The 12,086-nt window shown below is 36.0% G+C and overlaps 1 protein-coding gene across 1 annotated transcript in view; it reads right to left on the bottom strand.

The window, feature by feature from the left end:
- Positions 1–10,419, bottom strand: part of lin-52 (DREAM core complex component lin-52) — a 49,316-nt gene extending 38,897 nt beyond the window's left edge. The window contains exons 1-3 of the mRNA XM_090379858.1: positions 10,350–10,419; positions 5,218–5,289; positions 66–100 (exon numbers count right to left, since the gene is read on the bottom strand). Coding sequence (XP_090235984.1) covers positions 66–100; positions 5,218–5,289; positions 10,350–10,419 — 177 coding nt within the window. The remainder of the gene's footprint in view (positions 1–65; positions 101–5,217; positions 5,290–10,349) is intronic.
- Positions 10,420–12,086: the final 1,667 nt, after the last annotated feature.

The raw sequence follows: 12,086 nt of genomic DNA, 5'->3' as shown, positions 1-12,086 counted from the left end.
TTCAATGGAACTGTATTTTGCAGAACAAAACAAAATAAAAAAATTCTAATAAAACATGTACTTACAGATACAATGGCAGCAAACTCTGAAACACCAGGAACTAAAAAAAAAAATCTACGGTTAGAGGTCACTTTTTAAGGGAAGTATAATAATACATGATTATAAAATTACTTATCCCCATTTATTGCTAATAGTAATTATAATAAATTGTTTCTTTTCACTGCAATTCATAATTTGCTCTTTCTACCATGAAGATATAGAAAAATGGATATTTTTCTACTTTAAGTTACCAACAATAGAAGTATTTCAAGAATGTGTGTAAATGTTTATTAAAAAATAAATAATATTATTAAACTTATTTAGCTTATTCTATGTGACTATAAAAACACATCCACAAAAATAGTCAACAGAAAAGCATTAGCATTAGAAGTGACATATGATGCAAGAAAGCAAGCTTATACAGCATCAACTAAAAAAAAAAAAAAAAATGATCCACTTCTCATTCACCTCTCCACTCCAAAAGTTTCTCCAGTTCTTCCTTGAATCTATTTACGCTATCAACTTCCACAACAACAGATGGAAGTTTGTTCCAGCAAACTTCCATCTGGCATAAAGGCAAATTTTTGCACATCTATTCTGCAACTCTTTCCTCAATATGAATTTATGCCCCCTCAAGTGTGTAATCTAAGCAAGAGGAAGAATCCAATCAGCATTGAGCTTGCTCAAACCATTTAAAGCCTTATACAATCAGATCACCTCGCAGGTGCCCAGTCTCCAGCTGCTACAATTTGCAGAACGTAAGCCTTTCTTGGTAAGAGGACCCCTTCGTTACCCTTCTCTGTACACAATTAAGCAACTCTACATCCTTCCTAAAATGAGGCTGTTTGTATGTATGTTTGTTTAGGAATTTATTAGGTGCATCAGCAACTATGGCCATAGTTCTCCATACATATGGTACCTAAAATGAGGCGTCCAGACCTGTACGCAGTACTCAAGGCATGGCCCAACGATTGCCTTATACAAAGGTATAATCATCTTTTCCCTACTAGTAAAATTCCTGTATATCATTGACAACACCCCATGACCTGCTCTGGCGGCCTGTCTGCATTGCTCAGAAAACTTCATATCTAACTGCAAAATTACTCCCAGATCTTTTTCATTTTCTACCACCCTAAGTGTAGTATGACACAGTTGGCACGTTTCTCTGGAGTTACTTCTACCCATATGCAGTACTTTGCATTTGTCAATGTTAAAGTTCTTCATGTCACTGACGGGATCCGGGTCTTTTTCACCTGGTGCAGGAAGGACGGTGACGATACCACTGTGCTCCCCATGCAGAATAAACTTGATACAATAAAGAAAATAGAATGGGGAGTAAGTAGGAGTGTATCAATGGCAGAATATATATCACATTGGATCATCAACATGTTTATGTTTTTTATGTGCATATAATAAAATTGCATTCTTAATCTCTCTATTTCTTATTTAGTTTTATTATTTCTGCATTAAATATATTAAAAATAAAACTATTTAGATAATGGAAAATTTTTTTCCATTATCTAAATAACGGCACCTTGAATCCCCAAAAGTGCCGTTATTCTGAGTCTACTGTATGTTCATATTGTGAAAATAGTGATTAAATTTCCATTTAAATAGCAACTTGTTTCCTTAGATTTTGTGGTAAAGTATGACAATAATATAATTTATGTCATTACCTTGAAAAATTTATTGTGCTGAACACCTGTTCATGTCTTGAACTGATTGGACATTAATTCTGGGCTAGGATATTTATCCACTGTAATGATTATCCCCCCCATTTAAATATGTAATTTTTTTTATTTTATTATTAATATTTTGTATCTGTATAATTTTGCTAACTCTGTAAATTTTCTGTACACAGGCAGTTCCCACTTTACGAGTTTTTGCTTTACAAGTTCTTTTTTTTTTTCAAATATCAACAGAATCAAAAATATGAACATTATTCAAACATACAATGGAGCGCTCACAAATGAAGACCTCCTTGAAATGGAAAAATGCGAAGAAGCTGAGGAAGGAGAAGATTTAAAAACTGAAACTCCTGTTCGTTCCTTCACTCTCAAGGGGCTTGACGAAGCTTTTCAACACAGAAAAAGCAATTGAGATTTGAGTCACAAGATTCAAATTTCAAGCGCACTAGAAAAGTTACTACAGATTTAAAAAAATGCTTATGCATGCTATCGTGAAATTTATAAAGAAAACAGAAGACTTTCTTGGAAACAAATAACTCTTGAAGCATTTCCGAAGAAGAAGAAGAAGAATATGCTTGTGTTTCCAACAAACCAATGAGTGCAGGGCCAACAAGTAAACACCATCAACAAGTGTGCATTTAGTTGATGATGATGAAGAATAAACATTCTTTAATATTTGTATGACATAAGTTCTTTATTATTATAAGTTGCTTGATTTTAAAGGATATGTTTTCATTTCTTTGGATAAATAAATCATTGTTTAAGCATTAAATATTGTTTTGTTGACCTTTATTTAACATTACTATGGTCAAATCTCACTGTTGAGAACGTAACCCCTGTTTTTAACATTACAGCTATAGGAAAAAATTCCCGTTTTACAAGCGCGCTAAGAACAAATTAACTCGTAAAGTCAGGAACTACTTGTAATTTCTTTTGTATAACTTTCTGTATAATTCCTTCTCTTGCAAACAGCTGAGTGGTTAACTATTTCAGGTTATCTGTCTCTAATTGTTTCTCTAATTTTTAAAGAAAGTCTAACTCTAAACCAAATTTTCTTCAATTTGAATTCCTAATGTAATTTGAAATGGTTTTCTTCAGGTTTACTTTGTTATTATACCTACAGGCATCTCCATTATTACCACAGCGAAACACAGCGGAGTTAAACTGACGTTCCAGGTACTGCCATTCATCAGAAACATATACTACGTAATAGTACCATAAATAAAGTTAGGGAGGCCAAGGCTGTGTGTAAGAAAACATTGTCTGAGAGAGCAAAGGACAAGGAATTTTTCATTTACATGATTACAATGAAGAAGAAAGCTAATAAGATCGGACCCTTGTGCACTAGGTGTGGAAAGTATTAGGTAACCCAGCTAATGTTGCAGATGAATTGAACAGGTACTTTGCATCAGTCTTTACCGATGAAAGACCCTTTATGCTGAAAAGAGGCTGAGCAATATAAAATTAGTGATTTCATAAGTACAGATGACTGTTTATTAGAAAAATCTTTGATCATAAAAAGCAAGTAAGGCTCCTGGAGCTGATGGTAGTTTTGAGGGAGACAACAAGGGAGTGTATCAAACCATTCAGGTTAATTATGATTGTTTGTTTTTTTTTAGGAGCATTAGCAACTAAGGCCATATTGCTCAAGGATATAATGGTGATCACTCCCTGACCTTTCCGCATCCTCTGTATTTGGTGGTGACAGGCTCGAACCCGGGTCTAATCAAGCAGCATGTGCTACGCAGTGCTGCTCCTTCCCACCTGGCTACGGAGGAGCCAGTTAATTATGAGGGCATCTTTAAACTCAAGGGGAGATTCCTTTGGATTAGACAAGTGCTAATGTATCACCAACACATAAAGGCAGTTCTAAGAGTAAAGCTGTTTGACTAACTGGTAACTACATACCAGTTAGTCAGACTTCGGTGGTAGGGAAAATCTTAGAGGCAATGATTAAGAGTACAATCCAGGGACATTCAGATAGATACAGCATTCTGATGGGCAACAATACGGTTTTATTAAGGGAAAATCATGTTTAACTAACTTAGTAGGATATGACACAGTTTATTTGGATTTTAGCAAAGCATTTGACAGTTCCTCATGAGAGGTTACTGCATAAGCTGGAACAGCTTTGAATTACTGGAAAGATTCATAGGTGGATTGCTCGGTGGCTGTAGGGCAGAAGGTTGTGATTAATGAATATTCTTCCGATTGGTGTAATGTCGTGAGTGGGTTCTCCCAAGGAGCGGTTCTTGGACCACTGTTGTTTTCATTTTCATAAATGATATTGACAAAGAAGACGTTAGAAGGCATAACATCAACATTTGCAGACGACGTAAAGATTGGTAGCCGTGAATAATCAGTGCCAAGCAGTGCTTCTTCAAGATGACTTGAACAGACTTCAGAGATGGTCAGAGAAGTGGCAACTGTTTTAATGCAGCTAAATGCAAGGTCTTAAACTTGAGGAATAGCAATTCCCAAATAAATTATACACTTGGTGGGGTAGAATTAAAAACAGTGGAGGAAGAAAGGGATGTGGGGGTTACGATCTGGACAGTATTAACAGGCAGCCAGGAAAGTCCACTGTGTCCTATCGATGATTTATTGAATGTTATACTGTAGAGATAGGAAGATCATAATTCCGTTGAATAAAGCAATTCTAAGACCACATTTGGAACACTGTGTTCAATTATGGAGATTTTATTTAAAAAAAAAGGCAGTGAGCTTCTTGAAAGAGTTTGAAGACGGGCAACTTGAATAGTGGCATTGGCAAAAGGGCGACCGTACGAGAAAATCTCTGATTATGTGGGCAACAGAGCTTGGCAATCAGGTACCTCAGAGGTGACCTCATTGAGGTTTATAAGGCTCTGGGAGGAATTAGTAAAATGAATGAAGGTGGAATTCACACTCTTATAAAGAATTCCAGAACTAGGGATCATAAATTCAAATTACAGGGGGTTGAGGTTTAGATTAGAATGTAGGAAGTTTTCTTTTAGCCAGCGAGTCACTGATTGCTGGAACAATTTGCCCTCGCAGGTGGTTGAGGCTGACAGTTTGAATAAATTCAAAGGTCAACTGAATACTTACCTATATGAGGAGAGATGCATATAATTGGTATTTTCTTATCTACTTGGTTTTTTTTTTTTTGCCAGTGCAGAAAAAGTATGGCCCATTATGAAACACACTGTATAATAAAAGGAAATATAAAGCTACCTAATAATCTAATAGATAGCTGCAAGTAATTAAAGTTTAAAATTATATTCAGTTTCACAGGCCACTACTTGAAACATCTGTGCAGTGAGAAGAAGCTCATATGAAAAGGCTGAAATATAACTGCCACGTCTCAAGACAGAGAGCACGTTAAAGTAGATTCCAACATTCATCCCACCACTGGGTTAATTTATTTACAATATTCAGTCTCAATACATACTTAACTACTACCTACATATCAGGTTATTTAAAGCAAATTTAACAGAATTATCCCACTTACTCTGTTCAGGCCATAATTCTGGAGATGACCTGTCTAGTTTTTCTTGACTTAAAAGAGTAGGATCCAAATCTCCTATAAACAGAGTGCATGAATTAAACATACTACAAAATACAAGATGGATAAATTAAATTCTATTCATTTAGATTTGGTCTTGAGATTAATTTATACAATTTAACTTTAAAGGAAACATATCAGCAGAACAAGATTTTCAAAACTGAATACCAGAATATCATTCAAGCTTATTTTAATGCATCTCATACACAACTCCACAACATTATTTTTGTTATAAATGAATAGAATTTAGTATAACTGTTAGCTATTCAAAAATAGGGATTTTTTTTTAATATCAATAATGCAAAAGCAATATAATAAACTGTTTAATCAACTTTATTTGAACAAAAGTGCAGAGTTACAGTTCTGGTGTCACTGATCAGTTTTGATTAGTGAATACTTGTATTTAACATACTGTGGTGTGGTGTGTGTTAGACAGTTTGTATTCTAATGTCAGGTAGACCTTGTTTGGCTCCAATGGCCACATGCTGGATGTCCCTGTCCTAGACTACCCATAAAGGGCAGTCAGATTAACAATTCCTGACTTACAAATTCTCTTCAATTCCCATCACAAAGATGTTCAGTTTTCTATTGTCGCCTTTTCTAGATACTGGCATGAATAAGGTATTGGAACCTTAGTACTCTTAGTGCAATGTGTAAGTTGATACTAAAAGTACTAAGGTTCCAATACCTTACTCAATAGGGAAGAAAGTTGCTAGACATAAACGAATAACGATGTCTTAGTCTGTGGAGCATTTTCTTTTGAGCCTAACAGTTGATCAACATTAGCACAATGGCAAAAATGATAAGAGAAAGGAAGCAGAAACAGCATCAGCATAAAAAAAAAAAAAAAACCTTGTTTGCCCATCCCTTCTAATTAGTTGCATAATCCTTTAAATATTTAAATAACCTTAGTGATAATATATTGGTTTAGTCACTTTTTAAAGAGGTATGGATTCAAACAATGTCATAAAATGGAGGAATTTCTAAAGGCTTCTTCAATCAGGGGCATATTAGCTAGATCAGAGGGTCCTCCTCCCTGTGAGTTGATTTCAGCCTGCACAACATGCAGACTGGCCCATGAATATACACTTGCACAGAAATAGAGAAATTGCAAGTTGAGAGAATACAGGATGAGAGCCTTGTCAATTAATTCAACCATGTGGGAGGTTGCATGCTTCTTTCTCAGCATTGTCTACTTGTTAATAGGAGACTGCTTTTACAGGGACGGGATACACTTAAATAGAAGAGGTGCAAAGATATTTGCTGATGATATCGAGGGCAGTGTTTGGTGGGTCAGAAAAGTGATAACTTAGGGTGTTAATCTGTCTACACAGACAGATTAACAGCAACTGCAATCAAAGGAGAAAGTGATTCCCGTGATGCTCCTGTTGGGACATGCAGCAGCCAGAGCTAAGTGTCAGGGATTACAAGGTCTGCTGAGGGCCCTCATGAACAAACTGTGGTTGCTAAAAGAAAAAACGAGAACACATATATTTGCTTTTTTGTACAACAATGTTAGGAGCAGAGTAAACAAATTTTATGAATTTGACCAAGTCATCACATGCAGACATAGTAAGGATAATGGAAACACAGGAGCAAAAAAATAAAAGGTACATGCTTATACACCAACATTAGAAGTATAGTAAACAACTTTGACAAATATGAAGTATTGGTTCAATCATCGCAAAATAGGAAACAAATACCACATCCCTTATGTTTGAGTGGCCTTGTGCCATTCAGATAAAAAGGATATGAAAATTTAATATGGTTGTTGTTATTTGGTTTTTAGGAGCATTAGCAACTAAGGCCATATTGCTCCGGGATATGCGGTGGTCATTCCCTGAATGACCTTTCCGCATCCTCCGTATTTGGTGGTGACGGGCTCGAACCCCGGTCTAATCAAGAAGCGTGTGCTACGCACTGCTGCTCCTTCCCACCTGGCTACGGAGGCGCCATTTAATATGGTGAGTGCAATACGTATAGGAAGGACAAACAGGAATCAGGAAGGGAAAATAAGTTATGCTCTTGGTTAAGAAGCACATAAAATCTAAGGCAGTCCATCACATTGATGGGGGCAGCTTGTGCAATACTGAGTTAGTTTGGTGTGACACTGGAAAACAAAAATTAGTGTAGGAGTATGTCATAGGCAAAATGATTATAAGCATAACAAACAACTATACAGATAGAGTGGATCAGCAAATCAGAACATCTTATAATAGAGAATATTAACTTAGCAGAATCTCCATATAAAGGAACCATGAGGTTCCTCTATTAAAATATTGATGAGCTACATAAGTATTGTCAAGAGTAAAGGGAAGGGATTTTGCTTTCATAAAGCTGATGACAATGGTCCTAGACAGTTTAAATTGTTTTCAGTGGGCCCAACTGATGATATTACCAATTGCAAATTCTAAATGGGAAGCATCTAAGGAAGTATGTTAAGGAAGCTTTTAAGCTTTTTGTACCAACTAAGAAATACTGTTCAAGGTTTATACCTAAATGGATGTCACACAAAATGATAATAGTGGCAGAGAAGAAAAATGCATGGTATGATTATAAATTATCAGGAAACACAGCAACCTCCACTAAGTACAAATTAATCTTCAATAAAGCCACCAAATAGGTTAGGCAAGCTAAGGTACAAGAGAAGCAAGAACCTCTTTGCATAGAATGCAAAGAAAAGTTGCAAAGAATGCTTTTCTTAAGTTAAAGTAGAAGGAAAGGGATGAACCACATTGGACTACTAGATGTGAATGGCATAACTACTGACAATCTTGTTTGGGTTGGTAACAAGCTGAATAAGTATTCTGCAACTACATTCACACGAGGAAGTTTCTAAAGATGGGAATACCAGAATATCTTTTCATATCATTAAACTAATTACAAATTTCTCCCATAATTTACCCACACATCTTGCAAAAGGGGGACAGGGAGGGACAGTTTATGGCTGCTGAATGAGTACACTAAAGCTAATTCCAAAAAAAAAGGAGAAATGCAATCATTCACATTACATTAGATGCCAAACAGACAGTCAACCCAGTAGTATATAACAAGCTGAGCACTGGTGCTCAGCTTGTTGTATGCTATTGTATGTATTAGTAAATTAATAAGAGGAGTTTACCTCAATATAGTACGTGGAACACTTCCGTATGATACCCTCCAGAAATTAAAACGGAAAAAACGAAAAAAATCGACAACTTACCGGTACATTAAAGTAAAATATAAATAATTAAATAATAAAAGTAAAATATAAATAATTAAATAATCAATTTAACACAATTCAAAATCAATTTAAAACAATTAAAATTCAAATTAACGCAATTAAAAGAATCTAACGAAAATATTCAAAACGATTTTCCTTCCTGAAGCTGATCAATTTTCATTCCTGTGATCACGACAGTCGGTCGAAAAGCATTGTCAGCTTCAGGAAGGAAAATCGTTTTGAATATTTTCGTTAGATTCTTTTAATTGCGTTAATTTGAATTTTAATTGTTTTCAATTGATTTTGAATTGTGTTAAATTGATTATTTAATTATTTGTATTTTACTTTAATGTACCGGTAAGTTGTCGATTTTTTCGTTTTTTCCGTTTTAATTTCTGGAGGGTATCATACGGAAGTGTTCCACGTACTATATTGAGGTAAACTCCTCTTATTAATTTACTAATATTATTATCAATGTAGAACATATTGAGTATTACAGCTCTGATTCATACTAGCTATTGTATGTATATAACTTGTATGTAATTTACTTATTTTTTTTATGCAACTGTAATTCTCTTTTTTACCCCTTTGGACCCATCTCTGCACTCAGTAACACAGCCACTGATTAACCTCAAAATTCTAGTAAATCAAATGAAACTAGAAAATACAGGCACCACCATTATTTGAGGAGAAAAGTTGTGGGGAAGGGCATGCTTTTATTCTCAATTTAAAAAATAAAAATTATAAGTGCCATGTTAGGCATGAAGTAATGTTATCTTACTGAACACCAAATAACTCAGTCATATTGTGAAAATAGCCCACAAAATACCTTGCATCACCGACAGAATTCAAATTCGGGTCCACATGGTGTGGAAAAAACGGTGATTATATCAACAGTGCTACCACAAGGGCACAAAGGCCTCTAACTCCTGTTATTCATAATGGCAACAAACTCAAAGATTAAATTCACAAGCCCTATCTGTTAAAGTGGCAGTTATGAGTAATAACTTAATGATGTTCTTCATTCCTGCACTGAAGTCTAAATTTTACACCTTCAAAATTTCTAATTTTACAGTTGCAGTTCGGCTGTAGAAGGGTTGGGACTCTTGCTTACTCCTAGGGTTACCATATTTTCAAATCTTGAAATAGGACACAATGGAACTTGGGGATGTGTCACATCACATGCAAGGTTTTACACTGCACAGGAGTATCATATGAGGCCAAATCAAGATACACCTTTCAATTCCTTTTTCTCCCTCTGGAGCCAGCCAAAAAAAAAAAAACTTACTATATTTTATAAATACAGTATTAATAACTTTTATTATGCGCATTACTATTAACTTAAGAAATAATACAAACTTAACAAATAATAAAGCAAAAGCAAGGTCAAACGATTACTACAATAATACTACAATTCACTTGATGCCTGTTATCTATTTAATATTTGTCATTTATTATATGCATTTGTTTTTTAATTTAACTTTTGTTCCTTCCCCATTAAAGTGCATCCTGTACAAGTAAAATCAAAATTCTGTTTCACTACTGAAGTTTGTATACCCCCAACTGGTCACAACTATTCAATTTCATTTTTCGTATGCGCAAGTAAATATTTCTCATGTTCATCTCCAAAAACTTTTAGGGGTGAACCTTTCATTCCAAGGATGAAATAGAATAGTACGGGATGGATTTCATCCATCTCATCCTATTCTATTCTCCGCATGCCCTGCAACAGTTTAATACTCGCAGTTTCATTTCATATTAATATAAATGTAACCAATTATAGACGTAATAAACGGGCATATACATAATAACTACAACAATTAGGGTAATATATATTTTGGGGGGATAAAAATGAATAATCCTAACACGTACGTACTTGCAAGGGTTAATAAGATGTTTTCGTCATCTTTACGGCATTTAGATTTACCTCCACGGTGAGACGCCATATTGAAACTCGTCACGTGCTCATGCCACTTAGCTTTGCAATATTTTCACTTTTAATATGGCTACACATTAAGAACATAGTATCAGAACTGCAGAAAACTTTAAAAAAACTTAGTAACGGAAAGATAATTAATTAAAAACGTGTCCTTATAGAATACTATGTTAGTTAATATAGTAAAAAAAAAAAAAAAAAAAGGTTAACAGCGGCTAAAAATTACACCCACTTCTACAATTTAAAATCATGCTAGGCCCTTTGTCTTTTTAATATTTATTAATGATATTAAATAAATAAATTTTCTGTTTACACTCCGGGACGACCGAACGATCAGAAGAGTTCATAAATAGACAGAATACAAGAAACGCACCGTATTTAGCAGTCACGGGCTTGAACTCCCGTCACTAAAGGCATGTGCATAAGTACGTACGTAAACCCACGTGCATAAGTACGGATGCCTTTAGTGACCCCTCGGCTACAGCCGCCTGAAAACATTCAGGCTTAATGACTAAGTTTTCAGATTATACAGAAGTTGGCAGGGTGATTAATGACAAAAAAAAAATCAGGGTATCTTAGTGCAACAAGATATAGAAGACAGTTGGGTGGAGAACTTGAACTTAATCACCAACAAATCCAAAATACTGCATGTGGAGAGCAGTCATACCAGAATAACATACCAACTGTGTGGTACGACATTGAGGGTAGCTGCAGATCGAAAACGAACTGGGGGACAGTCAGACATGTAATTCTCTGAACAATGCAGAGAGGTTGCTAGGGACAGATATCCTCGTGGTTAGCACAGTTGGCCTTATTATTATTATTTCTCCCTGATTGGGGGATTCCACCCCGTGACGGTTACTGCTACCAAGTACACAGGGTGGTTGTTGTTGTTATGTCTGGTGTTACTGTTGGTCGAGGAAATCTGACTGTCCTACAGTTGTTCAGGATTGCGACTCTCTGGAGTTCCTTGTAGGTGTTCCCTAGGAGACATATTGCTGCTAGGCTGTTATGTAGGGTCTTTGGCACCATACCGGCGGTCGACACAATGATCGGGATGGTCGTTATTACTTGCATATGCCACATCTCCTTGACCTCATGTCTCAGATTCGTTTACTTCCTAATTTTTTCCTCATGGGTTTTCTGGACATTGCTAGTGTTGGGCACAGCTATATCAACATTATATAGCTGTGAACAATATACCTGTTCCATCTTGTCCACGAGGGTTATGTCCGGACACAACCTCATGCATAATAACGGATAAGACCATCCCGCATCTGTTGTGCGGGATGGTCTTATCCGTTATTATGGCGCGGTCGCAGTACAACTTGTGGGTTGGGGTCTCTAGTACTGCCCGCGGTTCGTACTTGTAGTATGGTACACTTTCTTTCGTCAATTGGTATTTCCTCGCTAGCTTCTGATGTATTATATCCTGACTACGTAATCGTGTCTACCAGCGTACTCATTCTGAGTGATCACCTTGCATCCCCGGGTGATATGTTGGATTGTTTCTGAGGCCAGGTGGCACCGTCATGTGTCATCTGACATTCCGGACTCCGTTGCAATGTATTTTCTATAGTTTCTGGTGTTGATTGCCTGGTCTTAGATGGCTAGCATGAATCCTTCAGTCTCGGGGAAGAGCGTCCCGCTTTTGAGCCATGCATTGGAAGCAATGTT

The sequence above is a fragment of the Mastigoproctus giganteus genome, chromosome 8, assembly GCF_048544385.1.
Source record: "Mastigoproctus giganteus isolate SK-2022 chromosome 8, ASM4854438v1, whole genome shotgun sequence".
Lineage (NCBI taxonomy): Eukaryota > Metazoa > Arthropoda > Arachnida > Uropygi > Thelyphonidae > Mastigoproctus > Mastigoproctus giganteus.
This window is presented reverse-complemented; position numbering and strand designations above follow the sequence as displayed.